This window comes from Doryrhamphus excisus, chromosome 7, assembly GCF_030265055.1.
Source record: "Doryrhamphus excisus isolate RoL2022-K1 chromosome 7, RoL_Dexc_1.0, whole genome shotgun sequence".
Lineage (NCBI taxonomy): Eukaryota > Metazoa > Chordata > Actinopteri > Syngnathiformes > Syngnathidae > Doryrhamphus > Doryrhamphus excisus.
The window spans coordinates 8,989,118-9,015,259 of record NC_080472.1 but is presented as its reverse complement, the minus strand read 5'-3'; the positions used below and the strand labels follow the sequence as shown (position 1 = coordinate 9,015,259).

General features: G+C 41.7%; 1 protein-coding gene across 4 annotated transcripts in view; it reads left to right on the top strand.

Annotated features, from left to right (window-relative positions):
- The window catches only part of cadm1a (cell adhesion molecule 1a), a 430,900-nt gene that overhangs the window by 323,450 nt on the left and 81,308 nt on the right, over positions 1 to 26,142 (top strand). For all 4 annotated transcript variants that reach the window (XM_058078784.1, XM_058078783.1, XM_058078782.1 and 1 more), the window contains one exon: positions 14,650 to 14,667. In XM_058078784.1, coding sequence (XP_057934767.1) covers positions 14,650 to 14,667 — 18 coding nt within the window. The remainder of the gene's footprint in view (positions 1 to 14,649; positions 14,668 to 26,142) is intronic.

Below are 26,142 nucleotides of genomic sequence, written 5' to 3'. Positions count from 1 at the left end.
TTTGTAAACTTGAAACTCTCTTGCTAGGTGATAGCATGTTAGCCGTTAGCATGTTAGCATTTAAGCTAATTTACTCGTGTCTAAAGGCAAATACACACATGGCATGATGTAGGGAGGTTATAGGACACCCTTGGCACTTTCTAAACTTGGGACTCTCTTGCTAGGTGCTAGCATGATGACTGTTAGCATGTTAGCATTTAAGCTAATTTGCTCATGTTTAAAGGCGAATACACACATGCATGATGCAGGGACGTTATAGGACATCCTTGGCACTTTCTAAACTTGAGGCTCTCTTGCTAGGTGCTAGCATAATGACTGTTAGCGTGTTAGCATATAAGCTAATTTACTCACGTTTAAAGGCAAATACACACATGGCATGATGTGGGGAGGTTATAGGACAACCTTGGCAGTTTCTAAACTTAAGGCCCTCTTGCTAGGTGCTAGCATGGTAGCCGTTAGCATGTTAGCATTTAAGCTACTTTACTCATGTCTACAGGCAAATGCACACATGACATGATGTAGGGATGTTATAGGACAACCTTGGCACTTTCTAAACTTGAGGCCCTCTTGCTAGGTGCTAGCATGGTAGCCGTTAGCACGTTAGCATTTAAGCTAATTTACTCATGTCTAAAGGCAAATACACACATGGCATGATGTAGGGAGGTTATAGGACAACCTTGGCACTTTCTAAACTTGAGGCTCTCTTGCTAGGTGCTAGCATAATGATTGTTAGCATGTTAGCATTTAAGCTAATTTATTCACGTTTAAAGGCAAATACACACATGCATGATGCAGGGACGTCATAGGACATCCTTGGCAGTTTCTAAACTTAAGGCTGTTTTGCTAGGTGCTAGCATGTTAGCAATTAAGCTAATTTACTCATGTCTAAAGGCAAATACACAAATGGCATGATGTAGGGAGGTTATAGGACAACCTTGGCACTTTCTAAACTTGAGGCTCTCTTGCTAGGTGCTAGCATGATAACTGTTAGCATGTTAGCATTTAAGCTAATTTACTCATGTTTAAAGGCAAATACACACATGGCATGATGTAGGGAGGTTATAGGACAACCTTGGAACTTTCTAAACTTGAGGCTCTCTTGCTAGGTGCTAGCATAATGATTGTTAGCATGTTAGCATTTAAGCTAATTTACTCAAGTTTAAAGGCAATTACACACTTGGCATGATGTGGGGACACTATGGGACTGCATCAACTTTTTCCGTACTTGAGGCTTTCTTGCTAGGTGCTACCGCGGTAGTCGTTGGCGCACCGGGCCCGAGGTTCACAGCACAGGTGGCCAGTCCATCAAAATTTCCGCGGGAATTTTCTAGTTTTTATTCTTATATCTTAATCTTCCACTTTTTGCGCGCGTAATGCGGCCGAAACCACATGAAGGACCCCCACACATGGTACACCGCCGGAATCGTGACGCTCGGGACTACAGCGGTATTTATTTTTTGGAACGTTTCGTGTAACCATGGCGACGGTATTCGCGATAGAAAAAAAAATCGGCCACTATATTAGGGACACCCCAGTTCTATTTTTAGAACAGCTCATGCCAGTGAAAGAAACGAAAATTTACAGACTTTTCACAGCCTTGTAGCTCAGCCATACGGCCACGTAGAAACGTGATTGATGGCTCATTTTTTAGATAAACTTCTGAACTCTCTCTGTGGCTAAATGCTAATTGCTAGCATGTTAGCATGTTAGCATTGAAGCTAATTTACTCATGTCTAAAGGCAAATACACACATGGCATGATGCAGGGAGGTCATAGGACAACCTTGGCAGTTTCTAAACTTGAGGCTCTCTTGCTAGGTGCTAGCATGTTAGCCGTTAACATGTTAGCATTTAAGCTAATTTACTCATGTCTAAAGGCAAATACACGCATGGCATGATGTAGGGAGGTTATAGGACAACCTTGGCACTTTCTAAACTTGAGGCTCTCTTGCTAGGTGCTAGCATGATAACTGTTAGCATGTTAGCCTTTAAGCTAATTTACTCACGTTTAAAGGCAAATACACACATGGCATGATATAGGGAGGTTATAGGACGACCTTGGCACTTTCTAAACTTGAGGCTCTCTTGCTAGGTGCTAGCATGATAACTGTTAGCATGTTAGCATTTAAGCTAATTTACTCACGTTTAAAGGCAAATACACACATGCATGATATAGGGAGGTTATAGGACAACCTTGGAACTTTCTAAACTTGAAACCCTCTTGCTAGGTGCTAGCATGGTAGCCGTTAGCATGTTAGCATTGAAGCTAATTTACTCATGTCTAAAGGCAAATACACACATGGCATGATGTAGGGAGGTTATAGGACAACCTTGGCACTTTCTCAACTTGATGCTCTCTTGCTAGGTGCTAGCATGATGACTGTTAGCATGTGAGCATTTAAGCTAATTTACTCATGTCTAAAGGCAAATACACATATGGCATGGTGTAGGGAGGTTATAGGACAACCTTGGCACTTTCTAAACTTGAGGCTGTCTTGCTAGGTGCTAGCATAATGATTGTTAGCATGTTAGCATTTAAGCTAATTTACTCACTTTTAAAGGCAAATATACACATGACATGATGTGGGGAGGTTATAGGACAACCTTGGTAGTTTCTAAACTTGAGGCTGTCTTGCTAGGTGCTAGCATGTTAGTCGTTAGCATGTTAGCATTTAAGCTAATTTACTCATGTCTAAATGCAAATACACACATGGCATGATGTAGGGATGTTATAGGACAACCTTGGCACTTTCTAAACTTGGGACTCTCTTGCTAGGTGCTAGCATGATGACTGTTAGCATGTTAGCATTTAAGCTACTTTGCTCATGTTTAAAGGCAAATACACACATGCATGATGCTGGGACGTTATAGGGCATCCTTGGCAGTTTCTAAACTTGAGGCTGTCTTGCTAGGTGCTAGCATGTTAGCCGTTAGCATGTTAGCATTTAGGCTAATTTACTCATGTCTAAAGGCAATTACACACATGGCATGATGTAGGGAGGTTATAGGACAACCTTGGCACTTTCTAAACTTGAGGCTCTCTTGCTAGGTGCTAGCATGACGAATGTTAGCATGTTAGCATTTAAGCTAATTTACTCACATTGAAGGCAAATACACACATGGCATGATATAGGGAGGTTATAGGACAACCTTGGCACTTTCTAAACTTGAGGCTCTCTTGCTAGGTGCTAGCATGATGACTGTTAGCATGTTAGCATTTAAGCTAATTTACTCACATTTAAAGGCAAATACACACATGGCATGATGTAGGGAGGTTATAGGACAACCTTGGCACTTTCTAAACTTGAGGCTCTCTTGCTAGGTGCTAGCATGGTAGCCGTTAGCATATTATCATTTAAGCTAATTTACTCATGTCTAAAGGCAAATACACACATGGCATGATGTCGGGGGGTTATAGGACAACCTTGGCACTTTCTAAACTTGAGGCTCTCTTGCTCGGTGCTAGCATGACGACTGTTAGCATGTTAACATTTAAGCTAATTTACTCACATTTATAGGCAAATACACACATGGCATGATGTAGGGAGGTTATAGGACAACCTTGGCACTTTCTAAACTTGAGGCTCTCTTGCTAGGTGCTAGCATGATAACTGTTAGCATGTTAGCATTTAAGCTAAATTACTCACATTTAAAGGCAAATACACACATGGCATGATATAGGGAGGTTATAGGACAACCTTGGCACTTTCTAAACTTGAGGCTCTCTTGCTAGGTGCTAGCATAATGATTGTTAGCATGTTAGCATTTAAGCTAATTACTCACGTTTAAAGGCAAATACACACATGACATGATGTAAGGAGGTTATAGGACAACCTTGGCACTTTCTCAACTTGATGCTCTCTTGCTAGGTGCTAGCATGGTAGCCGTTAGCATGTTAGCATTTGAGCTAATTTACTCATGTCTTCAGGCAAATACACATATGGCATGGTGTAGGGAGGTTATAGGACAACCTTGGCACTTTCTAAACTTGAGGCTCTCTTGCTAGGTGCTAGCATAATGATTGTTAGCATGTTAACATTTAAGCTAATTTACTCACGTTTAAAGGCAAATACACACATGGCAGGATATAGGGAGGTTATAAGACAACCTTGGCACTTTCTAAACTTGAAACCCCCTTGCTAGGTGCTAACATGGTAGCCGTTAGCATGCTAGCATTTAAGCTAATTTACTCATGTCTAAGGGCAAATACACACATGGCATGATGTAGGGAGGTTATAGGACATCCTTGGCAGTTTCTAAACTTGAGGCTGTCTTGCTATGTGCTAGCATGTTAGCTGTTAGCATGTTAGCATTTAAGCTAATTTACTCATGTCTAAAGGCAAATACACACATGGCATGATGTAGGGAGGTTATAGGACAACCTTGGCACTTTCTAAACTTGAGGGTCTCTTGCTAGGTGCTAGCATGATAACTGTTAGCATGTTACAATTTAAGCTAATTTACTCACGTTTAAAGGCATATACACACATGGCATGATATAGGGAGGTTGAAGTACAACCTTGGCACTTTGTAAACTTGAAACTCTCTTGCTAGGTGCTAGCATGTTAGCCGTTAGCATGTTAGCATTTAAGCTAATTTACTCATGTCTAAAAGCAAATACACACATGGCATGATGTAGGGAGGTTATAGGACAACCTTGGCACTTTCTAAACTTGGGACTCTCTTGCTAGGTGCTAGCATGATGACTGTTAGCATGTTAGCATTTAAGCTAATTTGCTCATGTTTAAAGGCAAATACCCACATGCATGATGCAGGGATGTTATAGGACAACCTTGGCACTTTCTAAACTTGAGGCTCTCTTGCTAGGTGCTAGCATAATGACTGTTAGCGTGTTAGCATTTAAGCTAATTAACTCACATTTAAAGGCAAATACACACATGGCATGATGTGGGGAGGTTATAGGACAACCTTGGCAGTATCTAAACTTAAGGCCCTCTTGCTAGGTGCTAGCATGGTAGCTGTTAGCATGTTAGCATTTAAGCTAATTTACTCATGTCTACAGGCAAATGCACACATGACATGATGTAGGGAGGTTATAGGACAACCTTGGCACTTTCTAAACTTGAGGCCCTCTTGCTAGGTGCTAGCATGGTAGATTTTAGCACGTTAGCATTTAAGCTAATTTGCTCATGTCTAAAGGCAAATACACACATGGCATGATGTAGGGAGGTTATAGGACAACCTTGGCACTTTCTAAACTTGAGGCTCTCTTGCTAGAAGCTAGCATGACGACTGTTAGCATGTTAGCATTTAAGCTACTTTGCTCATGTTTAAAGGCAAATACACACATGCATGATGCTGGGACGTTATAGGGCATCCTTGGCAGTTTCTAAACTTGAGGCTGTCTTGCTAGGTGCTAGCATGTTAGCCGTTAGCATGTTAGCATTTAGGCTAATTTACTCATGTCTAAAGGCAATTACACACATGGCATGATGTAGGGAGGTTATAGGACAACCTTGGCACTTTCTAAACTTGAGGCTCTCTTGCTAGGTGCTAGCATGACGAATGTTAGCATGTTAGCATTTAAGCTAATTTACTCACATTGAAGGCAAATACACACATGGCATGATATAGGGAGGTTATAGGACAACCTTGGCACTTTCTAAACTTGAGGCTCTCTTGCTAGGTGCTAGCATGATGACTGTTAGCATGTTAGCATTTAAGCTAATTTACTCACATTTAAAGGCAAATACACACATGGCATGATGTAGGGAGGTTATAGGACAACCTTGGCACTTTCTAAACTTGAGGCTCTCTTGCTAGGTGCTAGCATGGTAGCCGTTAGCATATTATCATTTAAGCTAATTTACTCATGTCTAAAGGCAAATACACACATGGCATGATGTCGGGGGGTTATAGGACAACCTTGGCACTTTCTAAACTTGAGGCTCTCTTGCTCGGTGCTAGCATGACGACTGTTAGCATGTTAACATTTAAGCTAATTTACTCACATTTATAGGCAAATACACACATGGCATGATGTAGGGAGGTTATAGGACAACCTTGGCACTTTCTAAACTTGAGGCTCTCTTGCTAGGTGCTAGCATGATAACTGTTAGCATGTTAGCATTTAAGCTAAATTACTCACATTTAAAGGCAAATACACACATGGCATGATATAGGGAGGTTATAGGACAACCTTGGCACTTTCTAAACTTGAGGCTCTCTTGCTAGGTGCTAGCATAATGATTGTTAGCATGTTAGCATTTAAGCTAATTACTCACGTTTAAAGGCAAATACACACATGACATGATGTAAGGAGGTTATAGGACAACCTTGGCACTTTCTCAACTTGATGCTCTCTTGCTAGGTGCTAGCATGGTAGCCGTTAGCATGTTAGCATTTGAGCTAATTTACTCATGTCTTCAGGCAAATACACATATGGCATGGTGTAGGGAGGTTATAGGACAACCTTGGCACTTTCTAAACTTGAGGCTCTCTTGCTAGGTGCTAGCATAATGATTGTTAGCATGTTAACATTTAAGCTAATTTACTCACGTTTAAAGGCAAATACACACATGGCAGGATATAGGGAGGTTATAAGACAACCTTGGCACTTTCTAAACTTGAAACCCCCTTGCTAGGTGCTAACATGGTAGCCGTTAGCATGCTAGCATTTAAGCTAATTTACTCATGTCTAAAGGCAAATACACACATGGCATGATGTAGGGAGGTTATAGGACAACCTTGGCACTTTCTCAACTTGAGGCTGTCTTGCTAGGTGCTAGCATGTAGCCATTAGCATGTTAGCATTTAAGCTAATTTACTCAAGTTTAAAGGCAATTACACACTTGGCATGATGTGGGGACACTATGGGACTGCATCAACTTTTTCCGTACTTGAGGCTTTCTTGCTAGGTGCTACCGCGGTAGCCGTTGGCGCACCGGGCCCGAGGTTCACAGCACAGGTGGCCAGTCCATCAAAATTTCCGCGGGAATTTTCTAGTTATGGACTGGCCCAGTAGCCAGCCCATAGACTGCTACTTGCAGTAGCAGTCTATGGGCTGGCTACTGAGCCAGCCCATATTGTTATTGCTGTTTAGTTATTATTATTTTTTTTATTCTTATATCTTAATCTTCCACTTTTTGCGCGCGTAATGCGGCCAAAACCGCAAGAAGGACCCCCACACATGTTACACCGCCGGAAACGTGGCGCTCGGGACTACAGCGGTATTTAATTTTTGGAAAGTTTTGTGTAACCATGGCGACGCTATTAACGAAAACGTTAAAAAATGGGCCACTTGATTAGGGAAATCCTTGTTCTATTTTTAGAACAGCACATAGGAAACGAGAATTTACAGACTTTTTCACAGCCTTGTAGCTCAGCCATACGGCCACGTAGAAACGTGATTGACGGCTCATTTTTGAGATAAACTTCTCTACTCTCTCTGTGGCTAATTAGTTTTGTCGTAGGATGTTTAGTTTTCCCTCTATCTTCGTCAGAAGGAGGTGTGCGCAGTTGCAGCGTCTCCCACTCTGACTCCACTGTGGCAGGGGAGACGAAGAGAAAACTTTTTGGCTTTGCAAACAACTCCTCTTCCTGGCCACACCGTTTTAGCCAGCTCGATTTAATTTGGTGAAAACGTAGGAAATCTTGTCCCCTTTCCAAAAATGTCACTCTTATGTCTGAGAGATGTACGGATTGCCTTCTGGGCCCTCAGAAGCGAGAAGAGCGCCGGCATTTCTCCCATTCACTCCCATGTTAAAGAGGCCGTCTTTTCTTTCTCCAAATCTTTAATTTTCTGTGTTTTCAACTCGTCATCTTGCGGTCGTTTCTCAACCGATATGCAAAACGAGCAGATCTATGCGAAGCCCCGACCCTCGGGCCGGTCACGGTCATCTCGTGGTGTCGATATCTCGAATCGTTTGGCCGTAAGAAGCTTCTGTTCGACATGAGCGATTCAGCCCTCTGAGCTCATTCACTGCCATGGCCACCACCTCCTCCTCCTCACAGCCCCTCCCTTCAAAAACCCCCTTTTCTTGACATGTGCGATTCCAATGATTCCCTTCCCAGCTGATACCATACAGCTCATTTATTGTGTAGATTTTAAAAGTTAGATTTTTCTAATTAAGCACAGTGACTCCAGGCACCTCAAAGACCAAAGTATCAAAATATCAACATTTTTATAGAATCCATGATACAGCAATAAGCTGTGTTATCATCATGTCAGGAATCGATAGTTCAGTATCGACCCGCATGCCATAAACTCTCTGCTCTTTAGTCCTCCATGGCAATGCAAGTGCTGCTGTCAATTGGAAAACAACACATGACATGTAGAGACACCACAGCAGTGCCTGGCAACTTTCAAGACTTGATGCTATGTTGCTAGGCCCTCTTGTTAGGTGCTAGCATGGTAGCCATTAGCATGTTAGCATTTTAGCTAATTTACTCATGTCTAAAGGCAAATACACACATGGCATGATGTAGGGAGGTTATAGGACAACCTTGGCACTTTCTAAACTTCAGGCCCTCTTGCTAGGTTCTAGCATGGTAGCTGTTAGCACGTTAGCATTTAAGCTAATTTACTCATGTCTAAAGGCAAATACACACATGGCATGATGTCGGGAGGTTATAGGACAACCTTGGCACTTTCTCAACTTGATGCTCTCTTGCTAAGTGCTAGCATGATGACTGTTAGCATGTGAGCATTTAAGCTAATTTACTCATGTCTAAAGGCAAATACACACATGGCATGATGTAGGGAGGTTATAGGACAACCTTGGCACTTTCTAAACTTGAGGTTCTCTTGCTAGGTGCTAGCATGATGACTATTAGCATGTTAGCATTTAAGCTAATTTACTCATGTTTAAAGGCAAATACACCCATGGCATGATGCAGGGAGGTTATAGGACAACCTTGGCAGTTTCTAAACTTGAGGCCCTCTTGCTAGGTGCTAGCATAGTAGCTGTTAGCATGTTAGCATTTAAGCTAATTTACTCATGTCTAAAGGATAATACACACATGGCATGATGTAGGGAGGTTATAGGACAACCTTGGCACTTTCTAAACTTGAGGCTCTCTTGCTAGGTGCTAGCATGATGACTGTTAGCATGTTAGCATTTTAGCTAATTTACTCATGTCTAAGGGCAAATACAAACATGGCATGATGTGGGGACACTGTAGGACTACCCCAAACTTTTCAGGACCTGAGGCTGTTTTGCTAGGTGCTAGCATAATGATTGTTAGCATGTTAGCATTTAAGCTAATTTACTCACGTTTAAAGGCAAATACACACATGGCATGATATAGGGAGGTTATAGGACAACCTTGGCACTTTCTAAAATTGAAACCCTCTTGCTAGGTGCTAACATGGTAGCCGTTAGCATGTTAGCATTTAAGCTAATTTACTCATGTCTTCAGGCAAATACACATATGGCATGGTGTAGGGAGGTTATAGGACAACCTTGGCACTTTCTAAACTTGAGGCTGTCTTGCTAGGTGCTAGCATAATGATTGTTAGCATGTTAGCATTTAAGCTAATTTACTCACGTTTAAAGGCAAATATACACATGACATGATGTGGGGAGGTTATAGGACAACCTTGGTAGTTTCTAAACTTGAGGCTGTCTTGCTAGGTGCTAGCATGTTAGCCGTTAGCATGTTAGCATTTAAGCTAATTTACTCATGTCTAAAGGCAAATACACACATGGCATGATGTAGGGATGTTATAGGACAACCTTGGCACTTTCTAAACTTGGGACTCTCTTGCTAGGTGCTAGCATGATGACTGTTAGCATGTTAGCATTTAAGCTTATTTGCTCATGTTTAAAGGCAAATACACATATGCATGATGCAGGGACGTTATAGGACATCCTTGGCAGTTTCTAAACTTGAGGCTGTCTTGCTAGGTGCTAGCATGTTAGCCGTTAGCATGTTAGCATTTAAGCTAATTTACTCATGTCTAAAGGCAAATACACACATGGCATGATGTAGGGAGGTTATAGGACAACCTTGGCACTTTCTAAACTTGAGGGTCTCTTGCTAGGTGCTAGCATGATAACTGTTAGCATGTTAGCATTTAAGCTAATTTACTCACGTTTAAAGGCATATACACACATGGCATGATATAGGGAGGTTGAAGGACAACCTTGGCACTTTCTAAACTTGAGGTTCTCTTGCTAGGTGCTAGCATGTTAGCCGTTAGCATGTTAGCATTTAAGCTAATTTACTCATGTCTAAAGGCAAATACACACATGGCATGATGTAGGGAGGTTATAGGACAACCTTGGCACTTTCTAAACTTGAGGCTCTCTTGCTATGTGCTAGCATGATAACTGTTATCATTTTAGCATTTAAGATAATTTACTCACGTTTAAAGGCAAATACACACATGGCATGATATAGGGAGGTTATAGGACAACCTTGGCACTTTCTAAACTTGAGGTTCTCTTGCTAGGTGCTAGCATGTTAGCCGTTAGCATGTTAGCATTTAAGCTAATTTACTCACATTTAAAGGCAAATATACACATGACATGATGCAGGGACGTTATAGGACATCCTTGGTAGTTTCTAAACTTGAGACTGTCTTGTTAGGTGCCAGCATGTTAGCCGTTAGCATGTTAGCATTTAAGCTAATTTACTCATGTCTAAAGGCAAATGCACACATGACATGATGTAGGGAGGTTATAGGACAACCTTGGCACTTTCTAAACTTGAGGCCCTCTTGCTAGGTGCTAGCATGGTAGCCGTTAGCACGTTAGCTTTTAAGCTAATTTACTCATGTCTAAAGGCAAATACACACATGGCATGATGTCGGGAGGTTATCGGACAACCTTGGCACTTTCTAAACTTAAATGTCTCTTGCTAGGTGCTAGCATGATAACTGTTAGCATGCTAGCATTTAAGCTAATTTACTCATGCCTAAAGGCTACTAAGCACATGTCATGATGTGGGGAGGTTATAGGACAACCTTGGTACTTTCTAAACTTGAGGCCCTCTTGCTAGGTGCTAGCATGATGACTGTTAGCATGTTAGCATTTTAACAAGTTTACTCATGTCTAGAGGAAAATACACACATGGCATGATGTGGGGACACTGTAGGACTGCCCCAAACTTTTCAGGACCTGAGGCTGTTTTGCTATGTGTTAGCACGGTAGCAGTTAACATGTTAGCATTTTAGCTAATTTAGTCAAGTTTAAAGGCAAATACACACTTGGCATGATGTGGGGACACTATGGGACTGCATCAACCTTTTCCGTACTTGAGGCTTTCTTGCTAGGTGCTACCGCGGTAGCCGTTGGCACACCGGGCCCGAGGTTCACAGCACAGGTGGCCAGTCCATCAAAATTTCCGCGGGAATTTTCTAGTTATTCTTATATCTTAATCTTCCCACTTTTGTGCGCGTAATGCGGCCAAAACCGCAGGAAGGATGCCCACACATGTTACACCGCCGGAAACGTGGCACTCGGGACTACAGCGGTATTTATTTTTTGGAACGTTTTGTGTAACCATGGCGACGCTATTCGCGTTTGAAAAACGCAAAAATCAATGGTTCAAAAAATTAGGGACATTTGGGCTATTTTTAGAACAGCTCATGCCAGTGAAAAGAATGAGAATTTACAGACTTTTCACAGCCTTGTAGCTCAGCCATACGGCCACGTAGAAACGTGATTGATGGCTAATTTTTGAGATAAACTTCTGAAGTCTCTCTGTGGCTAAATGCTAATTGCTAGCATGTTAGCATGTTAGCATTTAAGCTAATTTACTCACATCTAAAGGCAAATACACACATGGCATGATGTAGGGAGGTTATAGGACAACCTTGGCACTTTCTAAACTTGAGGCTCTCTTGCTAGGTGCTAGCATAATGATTGTTAGCATGTTAGCATTCAAGCTAATTTACTCACGTTAAAAGGCAAATACACACATGACATGATGTGGAGAGGTTATAGGACAACCTTGGCAGTTTCTAAACTTGAGGCTGTCTTGCTAGGTGCTAGCATGTTATCCGTTAGCATGTTAGCATTTAAGCTAATTTACTCATGTCTAAAGGCAAATACACACATGGCATGATGTCGGGAGGTTATAGGACAACCTTGGCACTTTCTAAACTTGGGACTCTCTTGCTAGGTGCTAGCATGATGACTGTTAGCATGTTAGCATTTAAGCTAATTTGCTCATGTTTAAAGGCAAATACACACATGACATGATGCAGGGACGTTATAGGACATCCTTGCCAGTTTCTAAACGTGAGGCTGTCTTGCTCGGTGCTAGCATGTTAGCCGTTAGCATGTTAGCATTTAAGCTAATTTACTCATGTCTAAAGGCAAATACACACATGGCATGATGTAGGGATGTTATAGGACAACCTTGGCACTTTCTAAACTTGGGACTCTCTTGCTAGGTGCTAGCATGATGACTGTTAGCATGTTGCATTTAAGCTAATTTGCTCATGTTTAAAGGCAAACACACACATGCATGATGCAGGGACGTTATAGGACATCCTTGGCAGTTTCTAAACTTGAGGCTGTCTTGCTAGGTGCTAGCATAATGACTGTTAGCGTGTTAGCATTTAAGCTAATTTACTCACGTTTAAAGGCAAATACACACATGGCATGATATAGGGAGGTTATAGGACAACCTTGGCACTTTTTAAACTTGAGGGTCTCTTGCTAGGTGCTAGCATGATAACCGTTAGCATGTTAGCATTTAAGCTAATTTACCCACGTTTAAAGGCAAATACACACATGGCATGATATAGGGAGGTTGAAGGACAACCTTGGCACTTTGTAAACTTGAAACTCTCTTGCTAGGTGCTAGCATGATAACTGTTAGCATGTTAGCATTTAAGCTAATTTACTCACGTTTAAAGGCAAATACACACATGGCATGATATAGGGAGGTTATAGGACAACCTTGGCACTTTCTAAACTTGAAACCCTCTTGCTAGGTGTTAACATGGTAGCCGTTAGCATGTTAGCATTTAAGCTAATTTACTCATGTCTAAAGGCAAATACACACATGGCATGCTGTAGGGAGGTTATAGGACAACCTTGGCACTTTCTCAACTTGATGCTCTCTTGCTAGGTGCTAGCATGGTAGCCGTTAGCATGTTAGCATTTAAGCTAATTTACTCATGTCTTCAGGCAAATACACATATGGCATGGTGTAGGGAGGTTATAGGACAACCTTGGCACTTTCTAAACTTGAGGCTCTCTTGCTAGGTGCTAGCATAATGATTGTTAGCATGTTAGCATTAAAGCTAATTTACTCATGTCTAAAGGCAAATACACACATGGCATGATGTAGGGAGGTTATAGGACAACCTTGGCACTTTCTAAACTTGAGGCTCTCTTGCTAGGTGCTAGCATGATAACTGTTAGCATGTTAGCATTTAAGCCAATTTACTCACGTTTAAAGGCAAATACACACATGGCATGATGTAGGGAGGTTATAGGACAACCTTGGCACTTTCTAAACTTGAGGCTCTCTTGCTAGGTGCTAGCATAATGATTGTTAGCATGTTAGCATTTAAGCTAATTTACTCAAGTTTAAAGGCAATTACACACTTGGCATGATGTGGGGACACTATGGGACTGCATCAACTTTTTCCGTACTTGAGGCTTTCTTGCTAGGTGCTACCGCGGTAGCCGTTGGCCCACCGGGCCCGAGGTTCACAGCACAGGTGGCCAGTCCATCAAAATTTCCGCGGGAATTTTCTAGTTACACTTCTAATAGCGGTGCTGTTCAATATCCCACGGTAAATGCTAATGATGATGCCTGTGTTTGTGTAGGAGAGGAGGAAGAGTATGAAATTTGCCCCCCTCAATTTTTGATGAGCTTGTTTTGTATCGTGGAGACCAGGCGCTGACCATTTCTGAGCCTGGTGACATCATAATGCTGGTTAGATGAGTGAATTTACCCTCATCACAAACTTTGGGTCATATATTTGATGATTTTATCTATTACCATTTTCAAGCTACAACCTTTTGAAATAGTAATACTGTATTACCACTGAATCTTGAAAAAAGGGTTAATAATGAAACATGCTCATGGTGACCCACGTCCCTACTGTCATAACACCGGGTCCCACTAGGGGATGGTCCCTTCAGTTTGAAAACAACTGGTATAGTCAAAGACTTGTGAGGTACTTTAAGGGTTTTATGTCTTTTATTTAACAATCATACATACAGTGATGTAAAACAGGCTTCGCTACACATCTTGTCCCACAGTGCTTTGTGGTATCCCGCACCTTCACCATTGTGTTTTTTTTTTAAACCCGTTGCTTTGCGTGAGTTATAATAAACCCGATTTGCCTCTGTTTCTGCATTGCGGGAGCCAAACGGAAGCAATTCACAACACAGTGTCTCCTTCCAGCTGTAATTAAGAGTTCAAGTTGTGATGAAATAGTGTGGTGATTCACTTTGGATTTATAGGCAATCATCACAACATTAAATGTTCAGCAACCACCCGGATACTCTAATAAGCTTTAATGATGAAACATTACTTTTTTAGTAGCCAAACAGCATGGAGACCCTGCATTTATGTTATTTTTTATTTATACTTTGCCAGCATGAGCCACAATGCAAATTACGGTAAATCTCTAAATGCTAACCTATTTTTTCCCATTTTTTCCCCCCTTTCCTTTCCCTCCTCGACAATGACAACATCCACCTCCTTCTGCACGCAGGAACTGCACAGATTCCAGGTAGGTCAAACCCATTTTTACTTTACTTCTCCTCCTTTTACATTCTTTCATCAAACTTGAGCTTTTCATCTTACGTCTTTTTTCACGCCTGAAGCCCACCTCACTTTTAATGAGGTTACTCTATGTCCAAAGCAACATTTAGTCTGTTTAGTCTTGCTTTCTGGTGTGGTTTGTGCTAATTGTGTTGCAGGGTCACTCGAAACTAAAACCAAAAAAACAGGATGTATACAGCTCTGGAAACATCTAAGACACCATCTCAAATTTTGACTGGTGGAAAGAAAGCATGCCAACACACGAAAAAGATGGGATTGCATATCAGGGTTATTTCACCAAATTGGGCTGCACAGTGAACTTGTGGTTAGCTAGGAGACCCGAGTTCAATTCCACCCTCGGGCATCTCTGTTCTCCCCGTGCATGCATGGGTTTTCACCGGGTTCTCCGCTTTCTTCCCACATTCCAAAAACAAGCTAGGTGACTCCAAATTGTCCATAGGTATGAATGTGAGTGTGAATGGTTGTTTGTCTATATGTGCCCTGCCTCTCGCCCGAAGACAGCTGGGATAAGCTCCAGCATGCCCGCGACCCTCGCGAGGATAAGCGGTAGTGAATGAATTCATTTCAACAAATCAAATACTGCTTTGTTTGACCAGTTTTCATTTTCTGCAAATAAATGCTCTCAATGACAATATTTGGGAATAATCAGTATTGGACAGAATAAAACAGCTTCTCAAACACTTATCTTTCAATCTGAGAAAATAATACTTTTACAATGTATATAAGGGATGTCCGATAATAATAAAGTATAAAAAAATTGAAAAAAAAATTAAAATAAATTAAAGAAACAAAAAATTTAATTGGGCTGCACGGTGGACGCGTGGTTAGCGCGCAGACCTCACAGCCAGGAAACCCAAGTTCGATTCCACCCTTGGCCATCTCTGTGTGGAGTTTGCATGTTCTCCCCGTGCATGCGTGGGCTTTCTCCGGGTACTCCGGTTTCCTCCCACATTCCAAAAACATGCTAGGTTAATTGGCCACCCCGAATTGTCCATAGGTATGAATGTGAGTGTGAATGGTTGTTTGTCTATATGTGCCCTGTGATTGGCTGGCCACCAGTCCAGGGTGTACCCCGCCTCTCGCCCCAAGACAGCTTGGATAGGCTCCAGCACCCCCGCGACCCTCGTGAGGATAAGCGGTAGAAAATGAATGAATGAAAAAAATCGCAATTGTGCCACTTGACAGCGACCGTTGTTGACCAAGATGAACATCTTTAACAAGGCATGCAAATCACTGCAATTTGTTTATATTGCATTTTTAGTGCTTCTGAAACTGTGGCTCAAAATATCTTCTCACTTAAGCACCAAAAAACAATGAACCAATGTATGAAATGTACCAAATGTAACCCAAATGTAGCATCGCTGTACAAGTGGCTGAAAGCTTATTGGTTGTAAAGATTGTGCAATGGCCCCAGTATGAATGCATTTCTAACAAATGTTCCTAAAAAGACGTTCCTGAGTTTGCCTGTCACGGGAGACAACAGCAGTCCTGTTTGCTCTGTATGCTGATCAATAAAAGGGAGGACACCGAGAGGAAGGAGCCTTATCCATGTGTGCACAGGGCGCCTCTGTAAACACACAAACACATGCGCGACACACGCACGCTCCTAGTGTAGATTAATGGCGAAATCAATCACACGCGTACAGTGTTTGCTTGTCGTCCTTTCCCTTTTTCGGGTTCCAGAGCCACCCTATCAGCTTCTCCCTTGCAATAAGTATTCAGCAAGGTCACCGACAAGACAATTGCACCAGGATGTGTCTTTGCCTGTGCAATGTCAGTAGTCCTCCGGTACAATCCATTAGAATATATATATTTGTCACTTCAGGAGCTCTTGGTGAAGAAACTACAACAGAAACACGGTTTCTATGCTCTAACTACAAAAACATTACATTTATAAATGCTGCGGAATTCACTTATCACAGTCGGGTCCAGAATTATTAACCGTGATCACATTTTTGTATCACCATCAGAGTGAATGGTAGTGGATCCTGTTGTAATCGAGTTTGTAATCAAGCTGTGATTTGTGCTGTGTTGCATTCAAATCATGAAGAATGTAGTATTGTGTCATCCCAATACAAGCGAATCGTCATCTAGTCATTTGTGTTGCACCACATCGGAACTGGAGTGAGTCGTATTGCATGACATCATTTATGGCATCCCTCCCTAATGTCTGTCAATTGGAGTCCCATTCAGACCCATTCACTCCACTGATAATGATGTCATCATGATGTCACTACCATTCACTCCAATAAAGCAATTTACTGAAATTACGATTCACTTCACCATGATTCACAAGATGTGATACAATAAGAATGACTCCAATTCTGATGTGATTCACTACAATTCACTTGATTATAGTGTAACACAAAAGGATGCATCTAATCGGATTCACTCTGAATACAATGCAATAACGTATGAAACACAATGCAATAAAGTATGATTCTGTACAATTCCGATGTGATTCGAGGCCATTTGCTGTTATTAACAGGCGATACAAAGGGATTCGCTCTAATTAAGATGCAATACTGTATGACTGACTCAAAACAATTCACTCAAATGATGGTGTGATACAAAACGATTCACTTGAAACACAGTGCCATATAATACAAGTCACTTCAATTACAGTGTGGTGCAGTGTGATACATTCTGATGCAATATGCTGCATTCTATGATAAGTACGATTCACTTCAATTACAATGCAATACAGTACGATTTACTACAATCCTGATATGATACAAAACGATTCACTGTGTTAATACTGTATGATTCAGTTCCGTTACGAATATGTAACCGTTCACTCCGATGATGATTGGTTACACCACGAGTCGCTCTAATAACATAGTGATGCATTACGATTCACTTGAAACACGGGCTTCAGTGCCACCCTTACAATGCGATACACTCCAACTCACTCCTATGATGAGCCGTTCAGTACGACTCACTTTAGTTGCAATGCGATGCAATATTATTCACTTCAACTATGATGAGCTGCGATATGATTCACTCCCATTACGATGCAGTTTAGTCCCACAAAGACCCGTTCAGTATGACTTACTTTGCTTTCAATGTAATACAATACGATTCAATTCAACTCCAATAAGCTGCAATATGATTCACTCGCAGCGTTACCATGCAAGCTGCCATGTACTGCTGCATAATGTACCAGCTCTCTTACTACGTCTCAATGTGGAATAGTAACGTTTATACGGAATAGCCAACATAAGAATCCCAGCCTCAGCAACATAAAAGCGTCTTAAAGCGACGGTGGACGGAGAGTGAGAGGGAGGGGGTACAGGGAGGCGAGCGTTGCTAATGACAAGGAAAATGGGAGGGTCAAGACCGTGAGAGTGAGTCAGTTTGCACCACCAAGAGTCAAGATCACTTAAGCAGTGGGCGGATGTGTGCATCAGCCCGCCTGCCAACCTTTCTCTTTCTGTCTTCTTTTTTTTTTTTCAATCACCGCGCTTGAGTCATGCGTGTTGACACGTGTTTATGCCATAAGCCTCCACGCTCGTGGGCGTCAGGTGCACGCGTGCACACCAGGCATGAAAGTGATGAATACCTTAGAGAAGCAGCTGCGGTCCGCATGAGCACGCTCAAAGTGGACATATCTCAGCCGAGAGGGAGGCGGGGCTAAACAAAAGTACGCGTGTGGAAGAATGAGGGAGGCAGCTGGAGGACACTGCAGCATCTTTTGGTCCTCTTATCATTGCAAAGCGCCACGGGGAGTCTCCTTGAAGCATGCGTCTTCACTTTCTGGCCTGATGAATAAAGCAGGACATGCTTAAGTGCAATAATACACTTTGTAGCCAATGGGAATAAAACACTTCTTGACCATCACCTCATATTGCAGCAGGATAATGCTCAGCCCCACGTTGCACGGATCTGTACATAATTCCTGGAAGCTGAAAGTTCTTACAGGCCAGCATACTCACCAAACATGTCACGCATTGGGCATGTCTGGCATGCAGTGGACCGGCGTATACGGTGGCGTGTTTCGCTTCCGGACAAGATGTAGCAACTGCAGGAGGAGTGGACCAACAATCCACAACAACCCGGTCAATTCAATGCCAAGGAGATGAGTTGCCCTCCGTGAGGCAAGTAGTGGTTGCACCACATGTTGGAGTCGCCTTTTATTGTAATGGTAATGGTAATGGTTTGATTTCATTTGAACATGCATCAGATTACAATTGAGTACATCCCATAATCAGTTCACAGTTCCACATGTCCAAAAGGAGTAGGAAGAAGCAAAGCTTATTAAATCCTACCCCTCCTTCTGGTACTTTTACAATCAGTAACTGTTACATTTGTTCACTTCCTGCTTTCCTAATATAATTAATTTTTTTGTTTCTTTAATTAATTTTTTTTTTTTTTGGTAAAATAAATTACCCGCAAAAAATGCGATTTATACTCCAGTGCGCCTTATGTATGTTTTTTTTCTACTTAACTATGCATTTTTGGCCTTGTGCGACTTCTACTCCGGAGCGACTTATAGTCCAGAAAATACGGTAATTACTTGGATATAAATACTAGGATACACATTAAAACTAGTCCAGAAGATTTCTCATAATAATCGTGATATGAGATTATTATTATTATTATTATTATTATTATTATTATTATTATTATTATTATTATTATTATTATTATTATTATTATTATTATTATTATTATTATTATTATTATTATTATTATTATTATTATTATTATTATTATTATTATTATTATTATTATTATTTTATTATTACTTTTCCTTCTGGTACTTTTACAATCAGTAACTTACATTTGTTCACTTCCTGCTTTCCTAATATAATATAATTTTTATTTTTATTTTTATTTATTTATTTTTTTTAATTTTATTTTGTGTCAATATAGTGATATATATAGCACATCATGACTGGTTCAAGACTCTTCATCCTTGTATTTATTTGTACTTTGTGTGCAATTTGTGGAACAAAAACAAGTGTTGTGTTTGTTTTGTTGAGTGTATTACAATTTCAACCAAGATTACCGCTTGTACTATACGTACAGTGCATCCGGAAAGTATTCACAGCGCTTCACTTTTTTTACATTTTGTCATGTTACAGCCTCATTCCAAACTGTATTAAATTAATCTCTTACCTCAAAATTCTACACAAAATACTCCATTATGACAATGTGAAAAAAGGTTTTTTTGACATGTTTTGAATTTATTAAAAATAGGAAACAAAAAATCACATTTACATAAGTATTCACAGCCTTTGCTTAATACTTTGTTGATCCACCTTTGGCAGCAATTACAGCCTCAAGTCTTTTTGAATATGATCCCACAAGTTTAGCACACCTATCTTTAGGCAGTTTTGCCCATTCTTCTTTGCAATAAGTCTCAAGCTCCATCAGGTTGGATGGGAGACGTCTGTGCACAGCCATTTTCAGATCTCTCCAGAGATGTTGGATCGGATTCAAGTCTGGACTCTGGCTGGGCCACTCCAGGACATTCACGGAGTGGTTCTGAAGCCAATCTTTTGAGATCTTGGCTGTGTGCTTCGGGTCGTTGTCCTGCTGAAAAATGAACCTTCGCCCCAGCCTGAGGTCAAGAGCGCTCTGGAGCAGGTTTTCATCCAGGATATCTCTATATATTGCTGCATTCATTTTTCCTTCTATCCTGACTAGTCTGCCAGTTCCTGCTGCTGAAAAACATCCCCACAGCGTGATGCTGCCACCACCATGCTTCACTGTAGGGATGGTATTGGCCTGGTGATGAGCAGTGCCTGGTTTCTTCCAAACATGGCGCCTGGCATTCACACCAAAGACTTCAATCTTTGTCTCATCAGACCAGAGAATTTTGTTTCTCATGGTCTGAGAGTCATTCAGGTGCTTTTTGGCAAATTCCAGACGGGCTGCCATGTTCCTTTTACTAAGGAGTGGCTTTCGTCTGGCCACTCTACCATACAGGCCTGATTGGTGGATTGCTGCAGAGATGGTTGTCCTTCTGGAAGGCTCTCCTCTCTCCACAGAGGAACGCTGGAGCTCTGACAGAGTGACCATCGGGGCCTTGGTCACCTCCCTGACTAAGGCCCTTCTTCCCCGATCGCTCAGTTTAGAAGGCCGGCCAGCTCTAGGAAGAGTCCTGGTGGTTCCAAACGTCTTCCATTTACGAATAATGGAGGCCACTGTGCTCATTGGGACCTTCAAAGCAGCAGAAATTTTTCTGTATCCTTCCCCAGATTTGTGCCTCAAGACAATCCTGTGTCGCAGGTCTACAGACAGTTCTTTTGACTTCATGCTTGGTGTTTGTGCTCTGACATGCACAGTCAACTGTGGGACCTTATATAGACAGGTGTGTGCCTTTCCAAATCATGTCCAATCAACTGAATTTACTGTAGGTGGACTCCAATTAAGCTGTAGAAAGATCTCAAGGATGATCAGTGGAAAAAAGATGCACCTGAGCTCAATTTTGAGCTTCATGGCAAAGGCTGTGAATACTTATGTAAATGTGATTTCTTAGTTTTCTATTTTTAATAAATTCAAAAAAAGTAAAAAAAAAACGTTTTCACATTGTCATAATGGAGTATTTTGTGTAGAATTTTGAGGTAAGAGATTAAATTAATACAATTTGGAATGAGGCTGTAACATGACAAAATGTCGAAAAAGTCAAGCGCTGTGAATACTTTCCGGATGCACTGTATGTAGCTCCCTTGACATCAACCATTACGCTTTCATATGCAATGCACTGCACAGAAAATGTCATTGGTTTTAGTTACTGTCATTAACATAACAGTATTCTCATTTTACAGTTCATGTTAAGCAAAGTTAAAGTTAGTAAATGCATTTTGATTACGACAGTTTGAAGTTATTCTCAATATAATTAATGTAATCAATATAAATAATTAATTAATTATAATTAATTTCAGTGGGACAAAACATTTTAAAAGAGAATGTCGAAGTGCTAAAATAGGCTATATTGTATTAAAATAAAATAACCCCTGGTATCTAACCCAGCACCGACACAGCACCATTTATCACTCCCTGCTAACTTAATTAGGACATAACATTATTTAATCATCCCAAAAATGATGAAGCACACCTCCCTCCATTGAGGAATTACATGTTTTGAAATGAGATTAGCAGAGACTGAATATTTAATAGCAGTACCCCGTACTGTAAATATCAGCCTGAGGTTGATTGGCCCAAATGATATGATTGCATACCTCTGTAACCTTCTTTCATTTGGGCATAATTAATCACTTTTGATGCCAATGACAAAGGGTAGGCTGTAAATGTTAACGTTTAAGAGTCGTCATCTGACCTTTTTATTGACATTTTGTGCTAATGTCAACATGTTTATTCTGGAATGACATGTTTATTGTACAATGACATGTTTATTCGGAAATGTTTCAACCTCGATGATTGCATGCAATACTACTTTTTCAATTACATACAAGTTCCTCCACCAAAATCCTGTGTGACGATTTACTTTGATTCCAATGTGATACACTACGATGTATTTTGTTTATGATGCCATTCAATACAAGTCACTCCAATTCAGAGGCAATTTATCATGATCGACATCGTAGTTTGAATGAATCATTTTGTATTGCACCATAATTGAGTGAGTCATATTGTATTGCATCATAGTTGGAGTGAATTGGATTGTATTACATCGTAGGCGGAGTGAATCATACCGTATCGCATCTTAATTACAGTGAATTGTTTTATGTCACAGGGGTATCACAGTAAATCACATTGTATCAAAATCAGAATTGTAGTGAATCGTACAGTATCGCATCGTAATTGGAGTGAATCATACCTTATCACATCAGAATTACAGTGATTTGTTTTGTATTGCAGGGTAATTACAGTGAATCGGCTGTATCAAAATCAGAATTGTAGTGAATCATACATTATCACATACTACAGTATTAATTGGCCCTGTACCCTAGAAACCGCCCATGAATGATACGGGAAAATGCCGAAATGATACTGTGTCAAAGCCCAGGGCAGTGATACTGATAAAATATAGAGTTTAACCATGTCCAGTATCAGCCCCTGTAGCTGTCCACTCAGAGCGCACTGCTCTGGTATGGTGCCCGTGAAACAACCAATCAGAGAACAGCGCATGAGCGTGAACACACAGCGTTTGTTTTGCTGCCATCTGTGCTCTGTCAACATGTCAGCGGTTGACACTCTCGGCGAAAGACAAATCGGGAAAATAGCAAACAGAATATTAGAAATGGAACGTTTTATCGCCATTATTGAGGAGGACACTCTTGAAATGATCGAAAAAACTAATGCAAATACAAGTCGGAAAACCAAGGACGACCTCAGGCTTTTTTCTGAATGGCTCATCAACTGCAAGAACGAACGAAGACTGGTAGAAAGTATTCCCCCGCCTGAGTTAGACAAATACATGTCTATGTTTATTTTATCAATCAGAAAAGAAAATGGGGATGAATACGAGCCTGATTCTCTCAAATCAAAATTCAACTCTCTGGCACGTTACATGATGGAAAAACGAAAGCTAAACTTCCATGAAGGCGAACAGTTCAGACACAGCCGTGACATGTTGAATGCCAAATACATGTAATAAACTGTAATAAACTCGACCTTCGGTCTCAGGCTGATACTGACACTTGGGGGCATGACACCTGGCCTGATACCAGACAAACCATGTGAGTATCACATCGTAATCGCAGTAAATCGCATTGTGTCAAATCGTAATCGGACCTGTAGTGTATTGCATCGTATTCCAAGTGAATCATTTTGTATTGAGTCGTAATTAGATTGAATCGTCGCGAATCATATCATTATTAGTGTGAATGTTACTGTATTGCATCTTAAGCAGAGTAAATGGAACTGAATCACATCGCAAATCTGTTTTATTGGAGTGAATCATAATGTCATAATGTCATCATAACACATCATAATTTGAGTAAATTGTACCATATCGGAGTGAATCATACTCTATGCATCATATTGGACTAAATCATACCGTATCGTATCAGAATTTGAGTGAATCGTATTTCATCATATTGTGGTGAGTGAATTGTAACATGGGGCTGCACGGCGGTCGAGTGGTTAGAGCGCAGACCTCACTAGGAGCTCACTCAGCTAGGAGATTCGAGTTCAATCCCACCCTTGGCCATCTCTGTGTTTGCATGTTCTCCTCGTGCATGTGTGTGTTTTCTCAGGGTACTCCTCCCACATTCCAAAAACATGCTAGGTTAATTGGCCACTCCAAATTGTCCATAGGTATGAATGTGAGTGTGAATGGTTGTTTGTCTATATGTGCCCTGTGATTGGCTGGCCACCAGTCCAGGGTGTACCCCCCCCCCCCCCAACCCTCGTGAGGATAAGCGGTAGAAAATGAATGAATGAATCGTAACACGTTGAATCGTAATGGTAGTGAATCATATTGTATCGCTTCATAATTGGAGTGAATCACATTGCATGGGATAGTATTTTGAGTGAATCTAATTGTATTGGATTGTAATGGGAGTGTATAGTAAGTGAAAAAAATCATCAAAATCAAGAATATTAATCGTTTTTACATAATTTTGGCCACTTTCAACAAAGAAACAACAACAAAGAAAAATCATCCCGGATCTGCAAAATTCTATTAGTACCGTGCTGACTGCACTGCTAATGTAGCGCTTCGTCTCCAGCGCAAGTACTGCACAAAGTCAGATTAGCGAGCCGATGTATGGCAGCAGCGGCGGCTCCCTCGCGGGTTGTGTTTTCTTTGAGCTTCCCTGCCAAACGTCGTAGGCTACATACAGATTAGCTGACCCGGCCTCCTCAAATCCTCACTGAGAGGCCGTTTGAAGTGTTGGGGGGCCTTACAAGGATCTTGACCTTCTTCCTCACCCGCCTCCAGCTGTCAGTCAAGTCAGCCAGCCAGCTCGCTGTAGCACGGCGTAGGCGCAGCGAGCATCTCAGGCCAAAGGCTGCTTTTTTTGTGTGTGTGGGGTTTTTGAAGTTAGGAATGGCAGGCAGTGAGTGGAGAAAGTGTAGCGCTGCCGTGCTTCACATGTATTTGGAATGGTGTAGATCGCATGTATCCTGGAGGAGCTCCAGCTCCATCCATCCATTTATTAGCTACACCAATTATCCCGGTTGGTCCCTGCGTACACTCTAATGAGGTCCAATACCAGAGTTCTATATCAATAATTCTGTTTTTTTGTGGAAAAATAAACTCGATCTATACTCAGTGGAGCACAGCAAGGCCAAACAATACTAATTTGTACACCTTCATAGATAAACTTACTGCAGTAGTAGTCCACCACTACCAGCGAGTATATGTTACCAACAGTGGTTTAAAAAATACATTGCATAAAAAATGTCTGCATAAAAATAAGTATTAAAGTTAAAGTGTTAAAAATGGATTATGGGAAAAATATGTAATCCGGTCGAGTGGTTAGCGCGCAGACCTCACAGCTAGGAGACCAGGGTTCAATTCCACCCTCGGCCATCTCTGTGTGGAGTTTGCATGTTCTCCCCGTGCATGCGTGGGTTTTCTCCGGGTACTCCGGTTTCCTCCCACATTCCAAAAACATGCTAGGTTAATTGGCCATTCCATTGGGCGATGTGCCCTGAGATTGGCTGGCCACCAGTCCAGGGTGTACCCCGCCTCTCGCCCAAAGACAGCTGGGATAGGCTCCAGCACCCCCGCGACGCTCGTGAGGAAATGCAGCCATACATCCCATCTTCATGCCATCTACATCGTCCATCTTCTACTGCGTACCCCAGGTGGTGTCATGGGGGCAGCAGCCTAAGCTGGGAAGCCCAGACTTCCCTCTCCCCGGCATCTTTGTCCAAGCCCTCCCAGCCGATCCCAAAGTGTTCCCAGTCCACTTAAGAGACACAGGGCTCTAATTTCATGGCGCGACATAAGGTGGCGAAGGGTGGCGGAGCGTGGCGCAGCCCACACAGTGGTAATTTGGTCCAGCACACGACCGGGCGCTGCCAATTTGGTCATTTTGGTAACTTGGACCAGTGACAATTACATGACAAAACAGCGTGCCAAAGGTACACGGAAAGCTCGCCAGCTCCGACCTGGTCTATTCTTGGCGCAGGTGAAGCGCAGCCCACGCAGTGGTAAATTGGTTGACAGGAGCACGGTGCTGACACATCACCAAAACCTCACAGGCAGATTTTTCAGAGTGTCAGGCACATTTCAATGGAAAAAACAATGACAGCTTCCAATATTTAATGTAACCGTCTGAACCAGCATGTACATTTTTGGATTACTGTCCCATCACATCTGATGTCACATCAGATTTATTTTTTCTCAAGGTGGATGAGGAGATACCGCCAATATACCTCTTTGCGGCTTGCGCCAGTGGGAGGGATGGAGACGTGGGTGCGCGACGCTGCGCCAGACTGCGCTGCTTACGAAATTTGCAAAGTGCGTTGGCCACAACATGTTGGCGCAACATAGTCG